General features: G+C 40.1%; 4 protein-coding genes and 1 long non-coding RNA gene across 6 annotated transcripts; 2 read left to right on the forward strand and 3 right to left on the reverse strand.

Moving 5' to 3' along the window:
• Positions 1–1,342: 1,342 nt before the first annotated feature.
• On the reverse strand, positions 1,343–10,958 carry si:ch73-261i21.5 (zona pellucida-like domain-containing protein 1). The gene is made up of 10 exons (XM_044371124.1): positions 10,865–10,958; positions 9,523–9,749; positions 9,179–9,363; positions 7,688–7,760; positions 6,476–6,573; positions 6,098–6,178; positions 5,540–5,711; positions 4,875–4,992; positions 4,677–4,697; positions 1,343–1,921 (listed from the first exon to the last, which is right to left on the reverse strand). The coding sequence occupies exons 1-10, from the start codon at positions 10,956–10,958 to the stop codon at positions 1,767–1,769; spliced, it is 1,224 nt and encodes a 407-aa protein (XP_044227059.1). The 3' UTR covers positions 1,343–1,766.
• A 6,629-nt stretch (positions 10,959–17,587) lies between these two features.
• On the forward strand, positions 17,588–25,993 carry LOC122994808. The gene is made up of 2 exons (XR_006406661.1): positions 17,588–18,203; positions 25,618–25,993. It is a non-coding gene; the product is annotated as an uncharacterized LOC122994808 (long non-coding RNA).
• Positions 18,223–19,133, reverse strand: LOC122994807 (histone H2B 3). The gene has a single exon (XM_044369541.1). It carries the CDS (start codon positions 19,033–19,035, stop codon positions 18,655–18,657), a length of 381 nt encoding a protein of 126 aa, XP_044225476.1. The 5' UTR covers positions 19,036–19,133; the 3' UTR covers positions 18,223–18,654.
• Positions 19,276–20,150, forward strand: LOC122994806 (histone H2A). The gene has a single exon (XM_044369539.1). It carries the CDS (start codon positions 19,366–19,368, stop codon positions 19,750–19,752), a length of 387 nt encoding a protein of 128 aa, XP_044225474.1. The 5' UTR covers positions 19,276–19,365; the 3' UTR covers positions 19,753–20,150.
• LOC122994805 (heat shock cognate 71 kDa protein-like) lies at positions 21,606–25,056 on the reverse strand. Of its 2 annotated transcripts, XM_044369538.1 has the most exons (8): positions 24,837–25,056; positions 24,435–24,640; positions 24,210–24,362; positions 23,575–24,130; positions 23,145–23,347; positions 22,816–23,014; positions 22,485–22,717; positions 21,606–21,818 (listed from the first exon to the last, which is right to left on the reverse strand). In XM_044369538.1, exons 1-8 carry the CDS (start codon positions 25,039–25,041, stop codon positions 21,621–21,623), a joined length of 1,953 nt encoding a protein of 650 aa, XP_044225473.1. In that variant the 5' UTR covers positions 25,042–25,056; the 3' UTR covers positions 21,606–21,620. The 2 variants fall into 2 exon arrangements, with proteins under 2 accessions (XP_044225473.1, XP_044225472.1); XM_044369537.1 differs by lacking the exon at positions 24,837–25,056 and having other exon boundaries at positions 21,790–22,184; positions 24,435–24,602.
• Positions 25,994–26,204: the final 211 nt, after the last annotated feature.

Below are 26,204 nucleotides of genomic sequence, written 5' to 3' on the forward strand. Positions count from 1 at the left end.
GTGTATCCTGAAACAAACAACAGAAAGTCTTCACAAAAGCGGAATAAATCTAGTTACACTGCCTTAGTTTCCAGTAGAGGCATACAAATGACATATTTTTCCCAGGAGAGTTCATGGCAAATTTCTGAAAAAATAGAGTGAAGTCAAATGACTAAAAGGCTCTGTTAGGAAGATATTGGTAACAGTTTGAGCCTATTACATTCCTTTGCACCCAAATGACAAGCTAGGATTCAATTAATTCTAAAACTTTTAAAGAGACTGTGCAGGCAGTTGCAGTGGTAGAAGTATTCAAATCCTTTACTTAAGTAAAAGTACCAATAACCCAATGCAGAAATACTCCATTATAAGTATTGTTTTTAAAATTCTACTTAAGGAAAAGAACAGTATTATCAGCCAAAAGTACTCGTTCTGCAGTAAAATGTCCCCTGCAGCTGATATATTATTATTATTATTTGTCACATTATTAGATTGTTAATTTAACTTTTCTCGTTAAATTGTCTAATTTAACTGAAAGAGTGAGCTCAATAAAGTGCAGATCTCCGCCAGGTGTGTACAGTCAAGATGATGGTGAAGATAACAAACAGGGACATTAGTTAGTAGACACTGCTTTTTGAAAGAGGTCTGGGAACAGGAAAACTAGGAGAAGGTTGGGGACATCTGGTTTATTTTATGAATTTATCATGTTTTTTAAATGTAAAATCTTAATTTTGTAAGTTACCAGATACTATAGCAGCCATTACTTGTAGTGGAGTATATGTATTAAGCTGAAAAATGTAAATACTCAATTAAAGTACAAGGACCTCAATATTGTGCTTAGGTAAACTTATAGAAATGTACTTTCCACCAAGCCAGCTACCTGCAGCCCTGCCAGAAAATGAGGCTTGCCCTCATGCTTTGTCCAACAGTATGTACATAGTGCTCACTATGCCGTGTACAAGCAGTAGAGGCTCAGAGGCCAGTAGTTCACAACCTGTGAATCATGGATTTGTAAACACATCCACTTCCAGATTTGGACTTCATGTGTGCTTTAGAGAGCTTAAGCACCTTGTACACAGCAGGTTCTCTGTACTGAAGGACTGAAAAACTCTCCCAGATCATTATGTCAAATGCAACTGCAAGTATGAGATCCATTAATGCCTTCAAAAAAGTACGCTGACAAAATAATATACTTTTATTAAAAATATCAATATGAAAGTACAGTATTGAAGGATTGTAAAAAACACACCCTGAAAATTCACCATTCATGTTAAAAGTTATTTTATTAGAAATAAAAGCAAAAACTTTTTTTTTTTTTTTTTTTTTAACTTTTAATAGATATAAAAGTATATAAAAAACTGGATGTGAGATACAATACCTACCTATCTGCTCTAACAATACAAATAATCACAGCCCTTAATTCCAATACCCAATATTAGATTATAAAAATGAATCCAAATGCCTGGAGCAGTGTGCAAGGGTTAAATTATACAGTGCTGTTGTTTCTGTCTGACTGACCACTGGAGCGTGCCCACAACACTAAATATATTACTTCTGTTCTTCCTCCAGGCTAAATGAAAGCTTTATTGGAAACCAAAGATTTGAAGATACAACTTGCTGGTATATTTGTCTCCCTCTCTTATGTTTGTTTCAAGGAACCTGAATTATATATAACAACTGCAAAAATGAATGCTCTCTTTCATTTATCACAATGCTTCCATGGTATCATAAACCAGACTATGAGTGAATGAAACAGGACAGAATCCTTTGCAAGCTGTCTTGACCTTCTGTCACTCTTGTGTGTACAGACTTGTCTTGTTGGAACTGATATTGGAGTTGCGCATGTAAACAATGAAAGCCACCAGAGAAAAGCAGAGAGCTCCGACAACGGCTGCCACGACTGAAACAGCCAGCACAGTACTGTTCATGTTAGTCTGCTGAGCACCTGGAAAGAAAAAGAACATTAATTATTAGATCATGTAAACTAGAATTTATTATTTATTTATTTATTATTAGAATTTATAATTTTTGATGAGTAGAATGGAAATATTTATGTACAACATCTATGTTTTTAACTGTCAAGCCAACTGGATCTCTGGATCTCGACTGCTCAACATCAAGACCTCAGGAACAGCGCTGGGCTTTGCAGTTTGAAGCCAATTTGACATAGCAGCCAAACCGTGTAATTACAACATCACGTGATGCTATTGCTCCCAAAAAAAAAACAAAACTTGGCTCCTAGGCTTTAAATGAAGCTGATGACGTTACAGATTTTTAAATTGCTTTTCTCAGCTCGAAAAATTTTACAAATATAAAATCTCCATGGATCAAAAATTCATAATAGAAAGAGTCATAATTGACCTTGTTTGCAGTGTGAGGTGTCCTGTCAACAGTTTTATAGACATCTCAGCACCATCTCAACAATGGTGGTCTATGGGAAAATGCCTTTTGGGCCGCAGGTGGATTTTTCTTCTGCAATACCACAAGTGGCCACTGGGAAAAATTGGCTGCAAGGCTGAGCGACAGCACCCTATCCAGCTCCACGAGGGCTTAGAGCTGTCCCACTGTCAAATCACCAAATGCATGAGGGCTCTACATGGCCATAACCAAAGAAATGGAGAGACATGTAATCATGCTGTGAATTTCTAGCAGCAAGGTTAGTGAAATCACCCCTTTTTTGTGTTTTCACAAATAGAATAAAGGTTTCACAAATCTGAAATGATGTTTTAATGACTCTCTGGAGTCTCCTTGGTAATCTTTGACAGGTCTAAGTATAGTGGTTTTTGATTTAGACCTGGTCTAATGTGGTCCGGATGGAAAAATATCAGTGAAATTGCTCTTTTTTCTGTTTTCAAAAGCAAATTGAAGGTTTCACAAATCTGAAAGCGGGTTTAAACAATGTTAAGGCTTTTGCTATGATGTCTAACACTTTTTCATAAGTGTAAGTGGTAAAAAATGGAGAATCAGCTGCTAAATATCATTATTTATGTTTCAGTGATCAAACCAAACAGCCAATCAAAGGTCATGGTCAGTATTCAAAGTGACCAATCAAAGGAGCGGACTGTCAATGTCTCAAAAGTCGACTTGACGAGCGAGCGAGTGTTGAACAGTTGTGAGCACATAGGGAGGGACGAGCTTGGGCTCATCACAGCCCTGTGCTCATGGGACTACATTTGTGCATGCAGAGCAGAAATGTTCTCTTGCAAGGATGCTTTTCCACTCGTGGCTACTGTTCTGTGTGCTCGTATCACGTACATGTGCCTGGTTTTTATGTGCATGGGTTTTGAACCTAATTAAACGCCACAGATATATTTTCTGAACATGTAGTGAGTCATCTAGCCCACACAAGCGAATCCTTGGTCAGCTCCCATCTACTCATTGGCGCTAGCTGGGATTTACCATTGTCAGCACCTGAGGTCTTGGAGGGAGCACACCTGAGGATGGTTACTAATTAGCCAGCCAGGGGTGATTGTCTCCCTTAAAAAGGGCCAGTACTGAACAGACAGGGAGAAGGCTGGGTAGTGTGTTCTGGGTTGCAAGTGGTAAGTGACTGCTAGTTTTGAGGATACTGTGGTGCTGAAAAAACAGGAGGGAGTGGATTTGTTGCTGCCCCTCATACCTCTCCTTTCTATATGCCTGCAGGGAAGCATCACCCCTAAGACTATACTCAGGTTCAGCAGAAATTTCAGTTCTTTAAACCCCCCTTCACCACCTTCCCAGTAGTCAATAAAGTTTGTCAAAGTTAGTCAAAATTCCTGTGTCTGAGAAGTGACTCATTTGGTTTAAAGTCCCAGAATTACCACAACATCTTAAGGCAAAATGTTTACAGCTGTTCAGAATGGACACCCTCAAAGGTGGGGTGAAAACCCTGGCCAATCACTGTGTAAAGTCAGCGTGCATGTCACATTGATGGTTTCACATCAATCCGACATGTCTGCAAGTGTGCTACGTCACTCCTTTCCATAACAGCAGGGTTTGAGTGTGGCCATTCAGAACAGGTATTAACAATTTTTCAGTAAGATATGTTTGGACAACATTTAGTTGTGTTAAGAATGACAGAATGATTCACTGCTAAATTGGGAGTTTGGCCTTTGTGCTTAAGATCCTCTCTACCTCAAAAGCCTGTATTTGTGTAGCCGCTATACAAATCCATCTTTTGACCTTGGGCTCCAGTGTACCTTCCCTTTGGGACAAGAACAATAACCAAACAAAGCCAGCCTGAACACATCAGTGGCAGAAAGCAGTGATGCAATCCTGGACAACAAACCGGACATTCTCGAATAATTGAAAGCACCAGGAAATCCTATCCACTAAATCACAAGCCTAAAAGCTGAAAAAGCTTAACCTTACCAAGCCCACTAAGAATGATGATCTTCTCAGTCCTCTTGCATGAAAGCTGGCCCACAAGGTTCTCACCTGTTACTTCCCTTCACAGGACAGGCTGCAGGAAAGGGTCCCAGTTTCTCTTTACCAGGTGAGGACTTTTTATCTGGCCCTTCATTTTGGACAAATTCACTACTACTACATGTATTCCCTGGAAACCTCAGTAACTCGTCTTTCTACATGTTCTACTTGTGTCTACAGTATATGATCAGAGAAATCAGCTGGCGTTATTGTCCAATGTTCTTGTCATCTGTTTTGCTTGATAAAAATACAGGAAAACAAGAAATGAACTCATGTTGTCATTATTATATGCTTACCTCCAGATGCCACCAGATACCCTGCGAGAGAACAAGAGAGACCCTTGGTTCAATCTTGACCAAAAGAAAGCTCCAGAAATCTCATGCCTGACTGATATGTGACAGGTATGATTTAGTAAATGTGAAACTGTGCCTTTGTTATTCTAATGCTGTGCCACCACTGAACGCTTGAGCATCTCTGAATGCTGATTTTCTCACCGTTGTGTAGCCGGATAGTGATGGGACCTGAGGTGACGGTGGCCATGTCACTCACTGTGGTGTCCTGGTCGTCTTTGACACTGCGGCGCCTCCTTGTTTTACTGTCGGCGGTGCAGTTCTGCAGGTGAATCAGATGATTGTCATTTTGGTTAGAGCAGTTTTCAAGCAGAAATACAGTAACCTAAACTGTTATGGTGTGATAGAGTATTTGAGAGATAGTTCTAGAGATGAAGAACACTTCTGATTGCCACTTTCCATGAAAATACACCAACTACTGTACATCAAAACTTTATATCTACATCCATAGCATGATGTTGTTTGTGCAACAGAGCATCCCTAAGAATTATGTCCACATTGGATGATTCCACACCTCACATTTACAGCTAACACCACTGCATGGAAGGAGGTAGTGTGCCCTATATGCGGGGAGTGTTTTAGTTGCCAAACCCTAACCATACCTTCACTATTGTTTATTGCCATGATCACAATCTCTCCCTAACTTTGACCATGCTGTAGCTGCCATGCCCAGATTTTGTAGTTAGTGAGAATTTTTAAAATGTTGTCATTGAACAGGGTTTTACAGAATCGTTCACTATCAGAGTTCTTTTCTGGCAAAAGAGCCGCATTTGTAATGTGTGGTGTTGCACCTGGAGGTGGAGTCTGACCTGAATGAGGCTGGGGCAGTAGGACTTCACACAGAGCCTGGTGGCACAGTGTACATAGTAGGTGGAGAGAGTTGAATCCATGTGGTGGACAAAGCGGAAAGCTTCGAAGGAGAAGCGAGCTTCCTGCTGCTCTCCGTTGATTCCCATTACTGTCTGGCCATCCCGGTTACACCTTGAAGAGAACAGATGATATTTTTTCCCCATTTTCTTCAGAAGTTTTGACCAGATTTCAGTCAAACACTAATTCAGAGTTTCTGATCAACAGACAGGATACCCTTTGATTCAGAATAGGCCTGGTTCACAGATTAATAATGTGACTTTTAAAGGTTTTTATGAATAATCTAATTTACTCTGGGGAACTTCATCTGTACATTTACGATGAGAAAACTAAGAAGAGGACCAAAATATCAAGTGTTGATGGATGCAGAATACAGCTCTGGACCAATCACGCCTGGAAGATCTTTATTTCTAAACATAATTCTGTGTGTCAAAAGTCTTTGTAGATTATAGAAGTATAGAAGTTGTCTCACTTTTCATGTCTGTAAGCTGATAACTCACCCAACAAAGAGATCATGAAATGTTGTGTTGGCGTGGAAAGGCGAGGTTGTAGCGTAACATCGGTCCAGGACCACATTGAATCTGCAAAGAGGAGTTTTGGCATCAGAGAGCCAATCCTATTTTCCCGTTTTCAGGTGAGATTTGATTTGTTGGGACTGAAGGATTTTCCATGTTAGATATTTGCACAGGTAGAGTTTAGGAAAACTTACTTGTACATTACATACATTACATATTACATATATAAATGTTTAGGATCAACTCAAAATACTTTCAAATACTGTAATATTCAAGCAGGGATAAAAGAGATTTAATATGTAAAATAAATAAAGATTATACAAGCAATATACTTCAACCTCAGTTGTTATAAGTGTGAAGTACCTGTTGGTGAGATTAGACGCCTTCACTTCCACAAAGATCCTGGTCTTTAGCTCCAGGCCTCCCGGAGGAATCTGCAGCATGGAGGAATATCCATGATCCTTAAGGCAAAATAACAGAAGAGAGGAGAAGATGTTGCTTAAAGTTGACACACTGCACCTGTATGTGTACTGTACATCAGAGGCCAGCAGGATATATGCAGACAAGGGAAGGCTACAGGAGGGGTCATGCTAAAATTGTTATCAGCAGAACCAAGCATTTCTGTATAATATCAGGGTCATCATTAGTCAGTTTCAATAGAGACATAGGAGATAGAATATAACATGCATTGTAGTAAAGGTCCAAGTTTGAATACGGCAAGTCAACATTCAAGGACTGTAGCTTTCAGACCTTTTCAGAATTTAGTTACGACCAAAACACTAAATGTAGTTGAGATACAATGAAAAGTTTTACGTTTGTTTAGACCAAAATAACTTATCCTAGGCTTAAAGATAATGAAAATTAGTGCTAAGTCTTCTAAACTGCAAAATGTATTCTGAACAAAATCCTCTAAAGATGCCATTTTGACAGAAATAGTCATTAGGTATCAAGTATTACAACTTGTTTGTCTTTGTGTCATGCAGTCCAGATGACAATGTTTCATCGTCATACATTCATTACTTCATGTGGATTAACTGAAAGTGTCTCAGACTACCTTTGCAGGGTCAAGTTAACTCATGTCCAACAGACTAGAGCCAGTGTTGCTGACTTGTACTTGCTGTGGTTCAGTACCAGTGGGTAGCTGTTCCTTTAGATGAAATAATGTAAGTGACCTTTACACATGATAAGTAACCAGAGGTATCTTATAGATGGTGATATGGGTACTTTTGTGGTGGTTTGTTGGTAAAGTAGTATGATGTCACATAGTCACTGACTCCTTCATCTTTACTCTCTTCTTTACATCATGGACCGCAATGGAAATAAGACTTGGATGGTCATATCCTTCTCCTGCTAATGTTAAACAAACTAAATGTGGTTCTGAGCTGAAATGGCAACAGTTTTATTTGTCTTTGAAAATGCTGTACCTGATTCAAAGAAATATGTTAAAACATCTGAGAGGTGAGATGGTGCCAGTTTGATCCTAAATACCGCTGATCTTGTGCTGTGTACTTCCTTTCCTGTCATTGACAAGTCTTTTTCTTGACAATCAACACAAAATCAGCGTTCTCTTCTTACCGAGTAGAGGTGCATGCTCAGTGTACTTATGAAACTGCCGTTATTATCTCTGACTGCCAGATTGACCCCAGACCTGTTGGGGAAAAAAATCAGCAGCAGCTGGAGATCATTACGGGAAAAACCCAAATCGTCAACAACCAGGTCATCATTCATTTGATACATGAGGGAACAACACACCAAGGTGAGATTCAAACCCTGCTGAAACTAGATACATCTGAGGACAATGACTGCACCATGAAGCATAACCAAATATGGTAACTTGAGCCTTTCTTACATATAGTCAAGCTGAGGTTCATTCATCTACAGTTAACTGCTCAAAGTGCTTCACACAAACATGTTTCAATATGAGAAATCAAATCAGAAGCATGATGTAACCCACACTATCCAAAGCTGATTACATTTCAAATCTATTTCTGTTGATTTAATTTGTCACAAAGCTTTGTTTCATCATCATATTATGACTAGTTTAATTCATTTTTGAAATTTTGAATTCAAGCTGTCATCAGTGATTTGCAAACAGATTGTCCAGTGTAATAGGACTCCCATAAAGTTCCTGTTCCTCTTCAACTTTATTGTCCACAAGGTGACATTTGTCTTGCAGTCAGGCGAAACACAGAACACACACAGACTTGTACATAAAACATAATAAAACACATAAAAACATGTAATTAAAAAGAAATTAAACATATGCTAAAACCCACCATACCCGCTTAAAAAATCAAGTGACAGCATACCATAAAACCTAGTACATCCAACACATCATCATTAATGGTTAAATCAATATCTCCATAGTTACCCTTCAGCTTTACATGAAAAACTGATTGTCAGCTGACTCATCCTGAGCATTTAACAGTTCGATGGGATCGGACTTGGCCTTTGGTAACCTGAATCTCCATCCAGAGTTGAAAAGTTTAAACTTGCCGTAGAGAGCATGAAGAGGACTCTAAAATGAATCAAGCCTTTGAAATAACAACAGACAGTATGTCACCAATGAATTTACTGGCTACTTTAGCCATGAGACGCATCCTGCTCTTGGCACCTGTTGAGAGGTATGAATTCAAGGGGATTATTGAAAAGATAGTGATATAACCACAGTGGTTACCATTGTTCAAACTCTATTTATTCTAAAACTGGAAAGGTAAATAACATCACCCTCTATTTGACAGAATGTTTTGGCAGGAAAATCTGGCAGATTTAGAGCAGCATCAAAGAAGACTTATGCACAAACTCTCTAACTCTTGCCTTTTGTGTAATTGGAAGTAATATGGGAAAAAAGACAGATGGGGAAAAAATCTGTTTTTACTAATGACAACCACAGCACCAAAACATAAATAATCTTTGACTAGCATTGTGAGAGCACAGTGTAGAAGCATAACATTAGCAACAACGAGTAGAAAAGTTGAATTTTTTTGCCTTGCATTTGCTGACAACAGCAACTGAAATTTTAAATGTACTTCTTGTGTGCACTTTTTAACTGTAAGGGCCACTTACACGCTCATCTCAGTATTGTTGATGAGGTACTGCAGTGGGTAGTTGCAGGAGAACCTGTACATCACCTCTTGGTGATAGGTGATGGCTCCTGTGCTGGGGTCCTTTGAGCAGATACTGCCTGAGATGTTGATGTACTGGACGTTGGAGAAGTCTGCAAACAGTCCAGTTCCCACCTCCTGAGTGACCTTTGAGGAAAAACAGATCAATTGCATCTTCAAATAAAGAGGTTAAGTGTGTTAAGTAAAGATCAATAGATTCCATTAGGAGAAATTTGACTCTGATTTCAGGTGAACCCCTCGTGTGAGTGACATCTACTGTGGGTGTGTCAGGCTTCAATAACTTACTGTCATCTTGCTGGAGCAGGCAGTGATGGCCTCCTCTGTGATGGAGAAGTTGAATTTGACAACAGGCGGGTTTGCTGTCCAGTCAGGAGTCCCTTTACATTGATGTTTGGAGTGCTGTGAGTTGAGAGACAGCAGTGACTCGTTGTATCCATTGAAATAAATGGGACACAGGAGGATCTGCAGTTCCACCCTCTGAGAACCACAGAGGACTTCAATGTCTGAGTTTGCTGCAAAGCCAGGATGAGACAAGAATTAGGATTCTGAGCATGACTTCATTTGTTGCTGAGGAGCAGATTGCTCCGGTTCTGACTTGTTAAAGGGGCACAGATTTGAAACATATTCAGTTTATTTTCCATGAGATTAGAAATTAGACACATATCTCAGATTTTCCTTGAGACTTAAAAGAAAGTCTGTGTTACAAACTGGAGATGTGGAGTTTAAAAAAACAAGAAGCCATTAAAGAGGCAGGAAGAGTTGAGAGAAAGACTATCACGTTGCATTGCAGGAAATGTTGGATCCGGCATTTTTGCAGCTTGACTCACACTAGTTACAACAAGTCAGGATATCTTGGCCTCTGCTGCTTCAGCTGGACCATTCTGTTTTATAATCTGTCTGATGTCAGTTCCCCAACTTAACAGACATGGAGGCGGAGTTCCTCATTAATGACATTTGTACTGTTATTTTTTAAAAGTCATTTCATGTGTACTTTAGATGTGAATATGTACTTGAATATTAGGCACTTATATTTGTATTCAGCTAATTATGTCATGATATCAAACTTGTCAAAACATTTTTAAAGGAAAGGCTCATGATGAAGTCTTAAAACAATAGTCAAGTGCCCATACGAACATTTAAACAGGTTTTATAATTATAATAATTAATGATAACAATGTTACAAAATGTTTTACAAACAATAGGATCAAAATGCAGAAACCAATAAAACCAGTGTTACAAAGTGCTTTACATAAAGCAAATACAGCAAGAGAAGCCAGTGAACCTGGCAGTTTTGCTTCCTTTAATCATTCCTCCTGTTCATACTGGCCCTTCAAAGATCTCTTCCTAATGTGCTCCCAATGTAAGTGATGGAGGACAAAATCCACAGTCCTCACTCTGTGCAAAAATGTACTTCAAAATTTATCGGAAACTAAAATTAAGTTTCAACAGTCTGAGTTAGTTTCTCTGGACAGTGTTTTCGTGCTGAGATGCATTGGACAGGGTGCAAATGAAAGACAGAATTTCATACGAAAAACAATAACATTTCCTCCGACAGTTGAATCCTCATATTAGGAGTCAGTAGGCAGATGAAAAGGATGCAAGTGTGAGCACAGCTGGTTTCACTGACCTGGACTTCTGAATGTGGACTGTCCAATGCAGGCATTCTGAGCTTGGGCGAGAAGGAGCAAGGCAAGTTGATGCGTAAGAAGGGCCAGCCACATTGTCCTCAAACTGCTGGTGAAAAAAAGAAATGCAGAAAGGCATATGATCTCTTCTCTACGGCACACAATATCATGTTAAAGAGCGCAAAAAGACGAAGAAATTTGACCTCAAGCTCCATTATTGATAATGTCAGAATTGTAAAAATTGATTACAAACATGAGCAAGTCAAACTGATGTGCAGGAAATGTATACATTAACATTAAATTGTGAACATTTGCATATATCCTAAATCCAGTCCTCAGACACAGGATACTGAGGAGAGGCTCAGTCTGATGAGTAAATATAGCAGCTGCAATTATACCTGAATGACTCTCACAAGTGATTTAAAATTACCCAAATGTCTCAAAAGCCTGGAGCTTCCAATTTCTAAAGCGCACTCACATTCCTCAGCTGTAGATTATAATTAGCGATGATTTTCTCTCAGTCTGTACCATCATGAAGTGTAGCATACTGTACAGACTGGGACTAATCCATTCATTGCTCTGAAAGTGAGACACTAAACCAAACTGAAGGACATCCTGGTCTTCAGTGAAATCAATATTCTTTGTAGGTTCATTTCTGGTTAGAAGCCTTGGTCTAAGATGAGAAATTTAAGAAGGAAATAAAACCGGAATGTAGTGGTAGTAGTCGGCAGCAGGGCAGACTTTAGTGACATGGCTGTGTAATCCATCAAATTCCAATTACAGTTAGAGCTGGCAAACAAAACAAAACAATCATTTTATCTTGTAAACAATAAAAAAAAAAAACAATCTCGCACACTGTGAAATATCTCTTTGAGCCACAAGTTTAGAAAAGTTTTTACCTTGTGTAGATGGCCACAGAGTGTTGTGCCACCTCTCTCCCTCAGTGTGTCTTTTCTGCCTTTGCTCTTACCTTCATGACGACTCAGCCATTTATACTGACCTCCTTTCCAGCTAAATAGGGTTCACAGGAAGCCCACTGAGAAGAAAGGGAAAGGTAAGGTCTGCTTTAAAGCCTGCAACCGGATCATCTGACAGACACGGAACAATAGGTGAACTTATATGGAGCATCCTTAGTGTGGTGGAACATTATGTCGAGTAGCTATAAATTTAACTTGTCATTTTAGCAATGACCTCAACTGACATCTTTTTTTTTTGTTTTTTTTAAAGTAAGTGTTCTGATGTGCACTCAATCACATCTCTACAGATGGATTCAACATCAAGAAAAACAGTTGAGTTTACACAGAATCATAATTTTTAAATTGCTCCTCTTTTATTTCTTCTTTTGGAATGATTATTACTTTACATTGATCAATAAAACAGAAAGAAGAGCATTATTTGTAGATTTTATTTGTAGAGGCAATAAAATATCATCATGTACAACATACAAAGCAGAACAAAAACCCCAAAACATAACCTACAAGCCAACCTCTCCTGAAGATGTTACATAACTAAAATATAAATACCTGCTGCATTGTTTCAGCTATATTTACGCAAGAGTATGTAAAAGGCTGTATTATGAATTCTGCTCCACTGAAGTGATGTTTTTGTTACATCCCCCCATTTCTGCCGAGGGCTAACACTCTTTGTCAAGAAATTGGGTCTCCGGCGCACTATGTCTGACTTGGAGAATGAGGCACACCCTGCCAAACAAAACCTCCTACAACTGTCACCTGAACCATGACTCCCCCCCAGATCCCCTCCAGGAACCCTGAGACCACAATAGACTGAAGATGAGCTTACATGGAGCTTAGCATTAAGTAGGTGTCCTGTCTGCCCTTTTTCCCATTCAGCCGCCATAAGTGTATCTGAGTGGGTTATTAGCCACAGGTAACCTCTTAGATCTACTTTTTCTTAATCCTGGCCGCTAAAGCTTAAGGGGAGGAAATCATGGTGAGGTATGGATATTTCTATGTCACGTGAAATTCCTCACTCGTGAATCATGTTTGGCTCATTCAAAACTGGAGCAGCTGCTGTATTCATATCTAATATCACCCTCAATATATGTGGTTTTTACTGTGAAACAATCCAGGTTTTTGTGTTGCAACATTTTATCCATTTTTGAAAAGTGACAGTATTGTAATGTAGAAAAGAGCTCACAGCAGATTTCTTCAGCATACTGAACCTGCTTCAGTATGTGTTTTTCATTGACTGTATGGATGGAAGAAGTTAAAGTTATATTCCTCGCCCATCATCCTTTCTTTTTGGTGTCTTTTTCCATCACCTAAGGGCACAACAACCTTAATATTCAGTTAATTCCTGACTGAAGCTGCTCATTTTATTGTACACTACAGTAACAAGACCTGCATGGTATCACAAAGATCCTGCTCTGCTTTTGTTGAATATTCGCCACCAATATATGCCACCCATGTCCTTAATCACATGGCCTGCTCTATTAACAATACTTGGAATAAAATCCCATCACTGTCTGTGAACCTCAGATCATACCACAGGGTCTGATGTGGCTACAGCATTGGGTTTAAAGTACTGAGCTCCAAGTCCTCCATCAAGCCTCATCTCTAAAATTTTCAATTATTTGGATTTTTCATTTATTCAATTAGTTGTGTGCAAATTTCCTTTGGAAATGAATAACTACTTATAACTAACTAAGCTCTAAATTAAATAATGGTTTGAGAACTTTGTTGGACCTGTAAATAAAGCATTACCATTTTCTAAATTCTAGTTTAATAGCCTGAATACTATTTTGAAGCCTGGCCTACACGGGAATTACGTTTTGAATAAGAAATACAGAATCTGTTATTTATTTATTGTGTTGGCCTAACTGCTGAGTTTAAATATAGCCTAAAAAAGTTTTTAACTGTAGAATGTAAAGCAAGTTGCTAAAACCCACAGATTCCCATCAAAACTACAGAGGACATGACCTCAGTGTTGACACCATGTAAAAAACAAAACAAAAAATAGAATCTGCTTATGATTTTGGATTTATTGGCTACTTAACTGAATTCCATCATTGTTAAGGTGTTCCTGTTTTTGTGTCCACCCCTTTGACAATGACACATTCAGTATAGCAATGGCTATGTCATATGGGCAATTATTGTTTGGTTTGCAGTGTCATTAGTTTCAAGTGTGCTGTAACGTGTTGTTACTGACAGCTTAGTTTGTGACATCATCAACCTAATTGATGGAACTGAGCAATCAGCTGGCACACCTGGTATTTATTACCTGATGATGGTTTTAAAGTCAAACTTCCTCCATGCCTCTGTTCTTTTATGGAGTAATTTCACTCTTCTGTGTGCCTAATATCAGTGGATATCCTGGTTTCTGTATTGATTTATCCTCTTTTTTGATGATATGTTGTATTTATGGAGCTTCCTGTGTATCTGGACCTTGGACTAACGTCTGCAGATCCTTCTTTTTCATGCTTAATGTTTTAGAACTTCTTGGTGTTGTGTTGTGAGTTCAATGATATTCATAATTTGTACACATACAAAACTTAAAGTCATATTATGCAGGAGTTGTGGGTTGTTGTTTGTAAATACACCATTCAAAGTTGGCCCCTCCTCCTCGGCTCAATGACACCAGAGCGAGCTGAGAGAGCAGCGGTTGAGCGAGCTAGAGAGTGAATGAAGAGAGCAAGCAGTGCTGTTGAGAACAAAGCTGTGAGTCAGATAAATAAACATTATTTTCTGATTGTTTCATAGAGGTTACGTTCTAAAGCACAAATAAACACACCCACAGCTCTGCACAACTCTACGGGAAGGTGCCGCGTTGCCAGATTCGTTGTGAATTCAGAGCTTCATCCTGTTCGCTGTGGCCTCTCTGCTCTGCGTGTGTGTAGCTCAGCCCTGCCCTCGGTCAAACAGACACACATATATCACACATACATCCATGACACAGAGACAGAGAGCAGAGTGGAGCAGAGGAGAGAGAAGGAGACAGTGATGTAACCGGGTTGCTACGCTACGAGTCCCAACCTCACACCCTGCATGCTGTTATTGGCTGGGGGCTACACACCCACTGCCCAAAGGTTGACACCCATAAGTGTCCCGAACACAGCAAAATAACAAGAAACTAAGCAAATACAGGCAGAAGGCAGGGTCTCTGCAGATACATATACCACCACACACTTCTAATGTGTCATACGTGATGATTTAGAAGCATTATTTTTGCATGAGTCTATACATTGTTTTTTAGGAAAATCCTGCATAGTATACCTTTAACACACCTCCTCACCAGTCAATCACTGAATCTTAAAAGTATCACAGTTCTTTATTACACACAAGATTATAACAAAAGTAGCTTTGTTATTGCTACACAGCTACTTAGCCAGTACTTTGATTTCTCACTGAGACAATTAGACTTTTGTCATGGCAGACATTTTGACTTGTTCAAGTAGGAAAAGCACAGAGACCATTGACATTAAGGGTGCTTCTGTTCTGTTCAAGTGTCCCAGTCAACCATGCCAGTGAGCCAGCATGCTTATTAATTCCACACCTGTGCTTTTCCTGCCGTGACGTGTCAAAATATCTGCTGTGCAGTGGTGGAATGTAACTAAATGAATTTACTCTAGTATTTTTTTTTTATAAGGGACTGTACTTGAATACTATTTAATTCTTTTATTTTATCAGAGGGAAATATTATAGGTAACACTTTACAATACCTAATTCCCAATTGAAGAAAAACCTGATTAGTTACTATAGAACAGACTGGGAGATACTATATTAGTAAATCAGGTCATGTAATGGTAATAATTAGTTCATAATTATCCGTAAATCGGTCATACTCCCCACTTTCTTCATGTCCTTCCTGATTAACTCTGATCCAGACACTGAGTGACACAAAACAGTACCTATTTACACTACTCATTAATTACTCATTACTTAAACATTTTTAAATTATTTTTATGCGCCTTCAATTAATCATACATCATACCAGTAGTAGTTACTAAGTAGCCCCTCTACTTCATGATTACATCACCATTATCTCCCCACCATTACCTACTGTTTGTGTCCCTGTGATGTAGTCTGTAAATTCCAGAGAGCAAGTTGTTATGCTTAATGAAAGGCACCAGATCAAGAGTGTTCCCACTGACTTACTGCGCAAAGTTAAAAGTCAAATTAATAAAAACGTTGGCAAGAGGAGAAGAAGTGGGACAGAAAACATGGATATTAAAATCACCGAAGATTAAAACTCTGTCATATCTGGATACTATTAGAGATAAAGGTTATGAACATCCTTTAATAACATCTGGATTCAATTTAGGAGGTCAAAGAGGTCAGAATCTTAAAAGTGATACAATTGACAAGAAATAATGCTGAAATTCTGTGTACTCAAGACGCTGTTTAGAATTTTTTTTCACATATATCAGAAGATATAAAAATCTTTTTGAAGTAGTCTAATGTTTCCTCCCTTCCTAGCCTGTGGTTTGGTCACAAAGCAGCACACTGTAGCTGTCAGGAGTCATGAGATCTGCAGGAATTACAGCACATTAACTTGTACTATGTTAGTCAGTGACTCATGGTGTGTGAATGAACATGACGACCATGACCAACATAACATCAGTGCTTTTTCAACCCAACATGAACTGAATAATGATCAGTGTCACCCTGATTCAATGAGCACATTGCATGTACAATGTAAAAGATGTTGCGATGTAAAACCATAAAATTCCTAAAAAATGTTTTCACTTTGCTCATTTTCAGATTGTGAGCAAAAATGTCCAGCTGAGTCCACATCTTTGTCAAATTTCCTGATGAAATTGAATGGATACTCAAAAGTGTTATATCATCATTGGATTTTTAGATCGCTCAAATATCACTATTCACCCCAAGAATCCAGTATATGATTTTTTTGGACATCTCATTGGCATAAATTACAACTTCCACCTTTATAAAGACCATGCTGTTCTATAAAATTCAATGAATCCAACTCCTACCTCCTGTTTGATGATGTCTTCATCTTATGTTGCCTTAGCTCACAATAAGTGAATCTGATTGCAATACAACAGAGAATGTACTATACTGAACAGAAACATTAACAATATCCACCCTTCATCCTCATTTTGGCCTGGACTGGTCAGAGATGATGGAGGAGGTGAGACAGCAGCAGAATCTGGTTCTAGACGATGTGCTGGCTGCTCTGCTGGTTCATCCTGGCTGATGATAAAACACTCCTGGACAGCAGTGATGACAGGAGGTTCATCAGCAGGGGTATACAGGGGTGAATCATATACTATGGCCTTTGCAGTCACCAGATCGCAACCCAAAAGAACATCTATGGGAGATTTGGACTGATGTGTTACACAGTGTTCTCCACCACCAGCATCAAAACACCAAATGAGGGAATATCTTTTTGAAGATTAACTTACTCCCTGACATTAAATAACTACTCAGTATGATGTACCACTTAACTTGGGGTGCACACAAAACAGTAAATAATGTTTAATTAATTAGTAATGAATGAGTAGTTACTGGTTTTGTGCTGCTCAGCAGCTGGTTCAGAGTTAATCAGGAACGACCCATGAAGAAAGTGGTCAGTATGATGATTCACAGATATTCATAAACATATCATGACCTAATGATTCATTAATATAGGATCTCCCAGTCTGTTCTCTAGTAACTCATCATCTACTATATAGTTCTCCATTAGGAATTATTAGGGAAGTACTCATTAATGATTCATCAATTACCAGGTCGTTCCTGATTCGTTCCTCACTTGTTCCTTAGTAACTACACACAATTTTGTGTACATTATTGTAAAGTATTAAGCTAACGTATTTTATAATATAAATATTTAATACATATCACTTTTCCCTCTGCTTTATTTATGTGACAGCTATAGTAACTTTGCGTATTTAGATTTTAAGAACAAAACATATGATCAAGTTATAAAATAAAATGCATTGAACAGTAATAATATTCAAATTACATTTTTACGTATAGTTTTTACATTTAGATTTGTATGTGTAACCCAGTAAAGGTTAGTATGTTGGAACAGGCATTAAACTCCACAACTCATTCAGTTAATTGTCACTTTTATTCCTAGTGTTTAGTTTGAAAGATATTTGAAGAAAATTGCAGAACCTTCAGCTCCCATTCAACAGGAGCCTGTTGAGGCTATCTGAGTCCACACCAGATCGACTGCTGGGATTTGAGTTTAATTGGCAGAGTACTAGCTCTGCACTAGCGGAGTGAACGCCTGCACTCTAACCATCAACTGGACTCTCCAACTACCGTTTGGTGTCGCCCTATTCCAGTTCTTCCAAACATGTTTTCCACCTACTGTCACTAATTGATGAAAAAATGATCCATCATCAGACCACAGGTAAAAACAAACTACTCACTGATAGTAAGTCACAGCTTTAATCTCACAATGTTGGCTTCGACTGTGCCATTACATACAATAGGTTCTTTTGTTGATATTTTTAAGGTGCATGTATACAAATCTGTATTAAAAATGGTGCAAAGCAAAGCACACGTCCACAGTTTAAGAACACCGACTTACATTCGTTCTGAATTTATTAAATTATTTTTTTTTAAAAACGTCACACAGCTGAGAAATAACGAAACACTGAGTTAAAACAAAATGGCAGGCTACAGTTCCAATGAATCTCGAGACATTCAACATAAGTCCTGGGTTAAATTGGCATTCATTCTCCTCGAAAACCGGCAATGGTGCAAAAACACAAACAGCCGACACAGTGGAGGGGGTTTAAGAATCGGCTTGGTGGTGATTTGGTGACTGTTGTTCCCCTGTGTCGAGCCTCTGTCCGCCTCTATTTGGAGCTGGTGTACTTGGTGACGGCCTTGGTGCCCTCGGACACGGCGTGCTTGGCCAGCTCGCCAGGCAGCAGAAGGCGGACAGCGGTCTGGATCTCCCTGGAGGTGATGGTGGAGCGTTTGTTGTAGTGCGCCAGGCGCGACGCTTCTCCTGCGATGCGCTCGAAGATGTCGTTGACAAACGAGTTCATGATGCCCATGGCCTTGGAGGAGATCCCCGTGTCTGGGTGCACCTGCTTCAGCACCTTGTACACATAAATGGCGTAGCTCTCTTTCCTGGTCTTGCGACGCTTTTTGTCTCCTTTCTTCTGGGTTTTGGTCACGGCCTTTTTGGAGCCCTTCTTAGGCGCAGGGGCTGATTTCGCAGGATCAGGCATTTTCGCTTTCGTGCAAACGTCAGGAGGAGAGCAACAAGACACACAGCTCAGGATACCGCCCCATCACCAGTCCCGTACTTATAACGTGGCTGTGTAAATGAGAGTGTGCCATTCCTTCTCTGCGATTGGAGCATCCTTCCCCAGAGGACAGTCATTACCGGAGGACGCGCTGCGCCATTGGCTCGTGCGTTTCAGTTTCACCCGACCAATCGGAGAAGCCTGTGTGGTTTATATTCCTTCACGCACACATACATTACGTAAAGGTCCAAGCTCGTACGTCCACCGTGTCTGCACCGTTCCCTCTCGATCACAAACAATTTTTTAACGATCATGTCTGGCAGAGGGAAAACCGGAGGCAAAGCCCGAGCTAAGGCCAAGTCCCGCTCCTCCCGGGCCGGACTCCAGTTCCCGGTGGGTCGAGTCCACAGGCTACTGCGCAAGGGCAACTATGCGGAGCGCGTCGGCGCCGGGGCCCCGGTGTATCTGGCGGCCGTGCTGGAGTATCTGACCGCTGAGATCCTGGAGCTGGCGGGCAACGCGGCCAGAGACAACAAGAAGACCAGGATCATCCCCCGGCACCTCCAGCTGGCTGTGCGCAACGACGAGGAGCTGAACAAGCTGTTGGGAGGTGTAACCATCGCGCAGGGAGGAGTGCTGCCCAACATCCAGGCTGTCCTCCTCCCCAAGAAGACGGAGAAACCGGCCAAGAGCAAGTAAAAAGACTGCAGGCCCGGAAACAGCCGGGACAAGAGGCTTACCTCAGAGCCAGCCACTTTTTCATATCAGTATTCGTTTTTGGATAAACAAATAGGGGACCGTGTTTGGTGTTGCTGTTTCTACAATGAAAACATACACTCGCTTCTCATCGGGACTATTCATAGACTGCTCCGTCGCCAGTGTTGTGTTCTTGGCTCTGGAAAATGGAGGCGCTTTCTGAAGGCTCGGGATGATGAAGGCTATGGGAAAAAGAGCAGTTCTTAATATGGACCAATTCTGAAGGGAGGGGAGGGGGTGTTTTATTTTCGCAGTGCTGCTACAAAACGTGCAAAATTTGTGTATTGTTTATGTCATGTTTCAATAAATGTGCTGTTGCCTTTTGGCACAGGGCGAATACATTCAGTCTGTATTTCTGTTGTTGACATCCGGGGACTTTGCAGTGGGTCTTTGTCAGAGCACTAATGGCACAGAGGCGCATAACGGCCTGCAGCCTGTCTGGGATTTGTAGTGGTGCTGTTTAGCATTTGAATAAGAAATATTCTTATTCTCGCACTTTATACCTAAGGTTCAGTTAATGTGCTTCAGGAAGGTTTACTATCACAGTTCCTTCTTTCATAATGTGTTAGGAATTAATGTTTAGCTCAAGATTTAGGTCCATAATGGTAGTTAAAATTCAGTTTTACTGCTACAGCAGATGTTAGGAGCCCTTTGGAGGTTGTTAGAGCTAGTTTTGAAAATATATTTCCACCACATTTCATCTAATTGGTGGATAATTATTCTGTAGTTGATAGAGGGTATTTAGGGCCTGAGCCCAAAGGGCGAAGACCCTATTGTTATTTTTATTTTACCTCATTGAAATGTAAGGTCAAACATGACTTGGAATGTCAATCCAAACAAGCCATTGATTCTGTCTGGATGTTGGATTGCTCTCCAATGAAATTAGTGAACATTTTATTGTCTTGGAACAATTATTCTTTAGCTCCTCTCTGTCTGAGGATGATGATTTGGGTGTGATGGTCTCAGTGCTGTTATTTTCTACATATTCATGCATCTTTTAACTTTGTTTTACCTTTTTAAATTTTGAGATGAACCAAAATCTCTAGACAAGGAGATGAAAATGCTAAGACTAAGAGCTTTTCAGTGGGTACTGTATAAATGATAATAGTGTGATACTGAAAGGAAAACACAAGAAATATTCACACTTCACAGCTCAGAGAGCACAGCCCTCAGAGTTGATGGGAAACTCAATGCTGGAAAACACTTTTCACCTTTGTTGCAGCAAAATTCCTCTTTGCTGACCTCTGCAGTGAAGGAAACTCATCCACATATCTACTAATTTATCAAGATATTAACCTCAATTTCAAATTATATCATAGAAAAGAAGAAATACATTTAAGTTATTTGGAGATACACTGGCTACAGACAGAGATGCAGTAATGGTAATGCTATTGTTAATTATGTAATTTATTTATTAATAGGTTATTTGCTAATATGTTGTTGCTAAAAACCTCAAAGTCATGTGATACTGCAGCAAAATTTAAACTTCATTTTCATTGCAGGAGGGCTCATTGATACTAAAGTAAAAATATTCCCATTTCTAGATCCAAATTCACAACATTTATCTCCTCAAAATGTTCCTTACTGGTGCAAAGATGTTCACAGTGAATTCAAATCCACCTGACAAATATGTGTGTTATACAAGCAAGCAATAAGCAAGATACAAGATACATGGCTTAGGCATCATTTATTATTCTGGGTTCAAAAGTGACTTAAAATGCACAGACAGTGTTTCTATTAAATGTTAGGTCTCTGGGAATGTTCATGCTGGGTTATTATTCAGGGATATGAAGGGGACACAGACAAAGTGATTAATCAACTTCCTCAATGGTTGGTCCGGAGGATCCTCCGCCGGTAGGAGCTCCACCAGCTCCGGGGAAGCTGCCTGGCATCCCACCAGGCATCCCACCTGGCACGCCACCAGCACTCTGGTACAGCTTGGTGATGATGGGGTTGCACACCTTCTCCAGCTCCTGTTGCTGATGCTCATATTCATCCTTCTCTGCAGTCTAGTACAAGGAAATGAAGTCATGTTTTTTCATATTCTGTAGGAATTACTTGACAGTTTAAATGTTAAATAAATTCATTTTTAACTCTGTTAGTGTTGCAACACTGGTGAGGATAATACAGCCTGACGAAACACTAGTGTACTTCTCAGCATGACATCACCATTCTGTGATGACATGAATGAAATATCTATGTTGTTAGTCCCGGACCCACTCATATTTGGAGTTACAAATCAATCTGTATCTAATGTAAATAAGGAAAGGTATTTATGTGTAGTGTGATAACACACACCTTTGCATTGCAGTCTGAATGTGATCACATCTGCTGGATCATCTCTGAATGTGGTCTTACTTGTACTGTGATCAGATCTCAAGTCACAGACAGCCAGATACAATCTGTCTGCTTATGTCCTACTAAATTACCCACTCACAACTTCAGAATAGCAGAGTTAACCCTTGATTGATCCTTGATTGAAGAAATTAAGTTAAGTTTTAAAGCAAATATTGTGTATATGTGGCAACAAATCAACAAAATCTTTTCTTTCACAAAAACATATTAATTTATGGACCATTAATATGTATAATAACAGGAAAGTGGAGAGGAAAAACATGTTAATCATGTTGTTTTCCATAAATGAATTGCTTTCATAGGTCAACATCAATTCTTACCTGGTTCTTGTCAAGCCAGCTGATAACCTCGTTGCACTTGTCCAGAATCTTCTGCTTGTCGTCATCACTGATTTTGCCAGCAAGCTTCTCATCCTCCACTGTGGACTTCATGTTGAAAGCATAAGACTCCAGGCCATTCTTAGCAGACACCTTGTCACGCTGGACGTCATCCTCTGCCTTGTACTTCTCAGCTTCCTGAACCATGCGTTCAATATCCTCCTTGCTGAGACGACCTTTCATAAAACAGACAAGATAAGCATTTAATCATCCATTGTTTGAATAACACTATTGCTGTATTTGAGTTGAGCAGTGTTTTTATTCGTTTTTGTACCCTTGTCATTGGTGATGGTGATCTTGTTCTCCTTGCCAGTGCTCTTATCGACTGCAGAGACATTGAGGATTCCATTGGCATCAATATCAAACGTCACCTCGATCTGGGGAACACCACGAGGAGCAGGAGGGATGCCTGTCAGCTCAAACTTGCCCAGAAGGTTGTTGTCCTTCGTCATGGCACGCTCACCTTCATAAACCTGTGGGGTATTAAGTATGCAATGTCACTTCAGCTACTCAAACATCCCAGAAATGCACTGGATAATGACGTGACCTCTGCTAGAACAGTGAATTCCACAAAAATTGAATCATATCCTCTAGTGTCCTCACCTGGATAAGCACACCAGGCTGGTTGTCAGAGTAGGTGGTGAAGGTCTGGGTCTGCTTGGTAGGAATGGTGGTGTTACGCTTGATCAAAACAGTCATGACACCTCCAGCTGTCTCAATACCCAGTGACAGAGGGGTGACATCCAGAAGCAGCAAGTCCTGGACATTCTCAGACTTGTCACCGCACAGAATGGCAGCCTGCACAGCTGTAAATACAATACTAGTCAAAAGTCTGGACACACTTTCTCATTCAAGTGAATAGGAAGGTGTGTCCAAACTTCTGACTGGTACTGGAAGTGTGACTTTGAGTGTTAGACTTTGAATGGGACAGGCAGTGCACATTTTTCATTTTAGCCATTGGACAAAAAAACATTCTCAGTCAAAAATTATATCTAGTAGGTGGATATGCTTGGTTGAGAAGCTAGACACCTACCAGCTCCATAGGCGACAGCTTCATCGGGGTTGATGCTCTTGTTAAGCTCCTTGCCATTGAAGAAATCCTGCAGCAGCTTCTGGATCTTTGGGATACGGGTGGAGCCGCCGACCAAGACGATGTCATGGATCTGCCCTTTGTCCATCTTGGCATCACGGAGTGACTTCTCCACAGGGTCCAGGGTGCCACGGAAGAGGTCAGCGTTGAGCTCCTCAAAGCGAGCCCTGGTGATGGAGGTGTAGAAGTCAACTCCCTCATACAGAGAGTCGATTTCGATGCTGGCCTGGGTGCTGGAAGACAGGGTACGCTTTGCCCTCTCACAGGCGGTACGGAGACGACGGACAGCTCTCTTGTTGTCGCTGATGTCCTTCTTGTACTTGCGCTTGAACTCTGCGATGAAGTGGTTGACCATGCGGTTGTCGAAGTCTTCCCCACCAAGATGAGTATCACCAGCAGTTGACTTGACCTCGAAGATACCATCCTCAATGGTCAAAATGGACACATCGAAGGTGCCACCACCGAGATCAAAGATGAGTACGTTCCTCTCAGACCCAACCTGGAAACAAGAAAAGTTTGAGCACAGTTTTACTGGTGGATTTAAAACATGATACAACCACAACTGACTTAAATCTTACCTTCTTGTCCAAGCCATAAGCAATAGCTGCTGCAGTGGGCTCATTAATGATTCTCAACACATTTAGACCAGAGATAGTTCCAGCATCCTTGGTTGCTTGACGTTGCGAGTCATTGAAGTATGCAGGTACAGTGATAACGGCATTCGACACAGACTAAAAAACATGAAAAGAGAAGTTTTAAGTACATTGTATTGTATATAATGTAGTTATATTATGTGAACTTACCTTCCCGAGGTAGGCTTCAGCAATCTCCTTCATCTTTGTCAGCACCATGGAGGAGATCTCCTCTGGGTAGAAGGTTTTGGTTTCGCCTTTGTATTCGACCTCCACTTTGGGGCGTCCACTATCACTGATTACATTGAATGGCCAGTGCTTCATGTCAGACTGAACTACTGTGTCTTCAAATCGTCTGCCAATCAAACGTTTAGCATCTGCAATCCCCATCAAAGAATAAAAAAAATATTTGTATCTGCTGCTTGTTCAGATCCAAGTTTATTTTCCCATCATATTGCAGTGTTGTGCTGCCAGTGTTCTAGCAGTGACAGCACAACACTGCACACTGCACAAGACCATGTGGATAAATTAATATTTCATGACACATATCACTTCACTTTGCTGTAACCTTACCAAAGACTGTGTTGGTGGGGTTCATGGCAACCTGGTTCTTGGCTGCATCTCCGATCAGCCTCTCAGAATCTGTGAAGGCCACATAGCTGGGTGTGGTCCTGTTGCCCTGGTCGTTGGCAATAATTTCAACTTTGCCATGCTGGAACACACCAACACAGGAGTAGGTGGTCCCAAGATCGATACCAACTGCTGCCCCTTTGGACATGATTTCTCTGAGAAAGTAAAACTATTCTGTAAAAGTAAAACAATTAATAGTTAATGTTATTCCAGCAGGGGGCAATGACATCAAAATAAACAAGCCTGTAAAGTCTGCATATGTTAATCAACTAATTTTAGGTTTAATCATATCTTACAATATGTCAAATTTTTAATGAGATATCCTCTCCTTCTAAAAAAAATCAATTCAAATAAATTTCAGTTTGAACAGAATTATTATTGTATGAATGTCATTGTTTAAAACTTTATACTTTATTATTTTAGAGAGCACAACATCTGCCTGAATTTTCTTCACATCTAATTGTGATGGCTCGTGTCACCTTTCAGGTGTAGACTGTCACAGGATAAACACACTGCCACAGATCAGATGTCAGTGGACAGCAGCCAAGTTAAGCTGTACAAACACTCTATAGTCTGAACAGAAAAAGTATAGAGTGGGTCTAGGCAACTGTTTAAAAAGTCCATTTGTAAAAGTCTTAAGTCACATAGATCATTCAGTCTCCCTGCATCACATATTCCACATTTGTTCGCTTAATACTTTGAATAAAATGTGTTTGTTGTGCAGTGCAGGATTGCGCAGCCTGCAGGATCCAGCACCACACCACGTTCTGCAGCATCAGGCTGAAAAGTGCTATTCAAGCTGCTGATCTCAGGACCATCTGGGTGAGACAGGCGCTCACACCTCCCTCCCCCCACCGCCTGTGACTGACAGACATATATGTGCAAAGTTACATGCGTTGGTAAGACTGACACCCTGAGCCAAGTATTCTCAAAAGTAACATCACTGCAGCTGTGAATATCTACAAAAGATCTACTTTTTAATTCAGTATTTTCTGTGATAAGAGTATGAAGATAAACATATAGTCTACATAAGAAATACCAAGAAATATAGACCAAATGAATACTGTAGTGATATGATAGAAATAAAAACATTACTAGTGTCACCATTAATTTATTATTTGGTACCACATACCACCCATAGAACAGAAAACGTGTTGTCAGTGATAGGGTATTTGGCACATAGAAGGGTTAACTGGCAACAATGCATAAGCCGTGTGAGAGATATCCTCGTCCTACCTGGTGATGATGCTGTGACCTATGGGGCTGCTGCAGGCTGACTCTCTCCTCCAACAATTACATACAGGCAGAAGA

The sequence above is a fragment of the Thunnus albacares genome, chromosome 13 (assembly GCF_914725855.1).
Source record: "Thunnus albacares chromosome 13, fThuAlb1.1, whole genome shotgun sequence".
Lineage (NCBI taxonomy): Eukaryota > Metazoa > Chordata > Actinopteri > Scombriformes > Scombridae > Thunnus > Thunnus albacares.

What these genes read in the sequence shown, in the direction of transcription:
- si:ch73-261i21.5 (XM_044371124.1), bottom strand. Translation starts at nt 10,958, where the DNA reads ATGTGGCTGGCCCTTCTTACGCATCAACTTGCCTTGCTCCTTCTCGCC. An exon ending in GTCCACATTCAGAAGTCCAG is followed by an intron (nt 9,750 to 10,864) that starts GTCAGTGAAACC and finishes CTGGCTTTGCAG; the next exon opens with CAAACTCAGACATTGAAGTC. An exon ending in ACTGCCCCAGCCTCATTCAG is followed by an intron (nt 4,993 to 5,539) that starts GTCAGACTCCAC and finishes ATTCACCTGCAG; the next exon opens with AACTGCACCGCCGACAGTAA.
- LOC122994807 (XM_044369541.1), bottom strand. Translation starts at nt 19,035, where the DNA reads ATGCCTGATCCTGCGAAATCAGCCCCTGCGCCTAAGAAGGGCTCCAAA.
- LOC122994806 (XM_044369539.1), top strand. Translation starts at nt 19,366, where the DNA reads ATGTCTGGCAGAGGGAAAACCGGAGGCAAAGCCCGAGCTAAGGCCAAG.
- LOC122994805 (XM_044369538.1), bottom strand. Translation starts at nt 25,041, where the DNA reads ATGTCCAAAGGGGCAGCAGTTGGTATCGATCTTGGGACCACCTACTCC. An exon ending in AGCTGTCGCCTATGGAGCTG is followed by an intron (nt 23,348 to 23,574) that starts GTAGGTGTCTAG and finishes TTGTATTTACAG; the next exon opens with CTGTGCAGGCTGCCATTCTG. An exon ending in GCTGGCTTGACAAGAACCAG is followed by an intron (nt 21,819 to 22,484) that starts GTAAGAATTGAT and finishes TCCTTGTACTAG; the next exon opens with ACTGCAGAGAAGGATGAATA.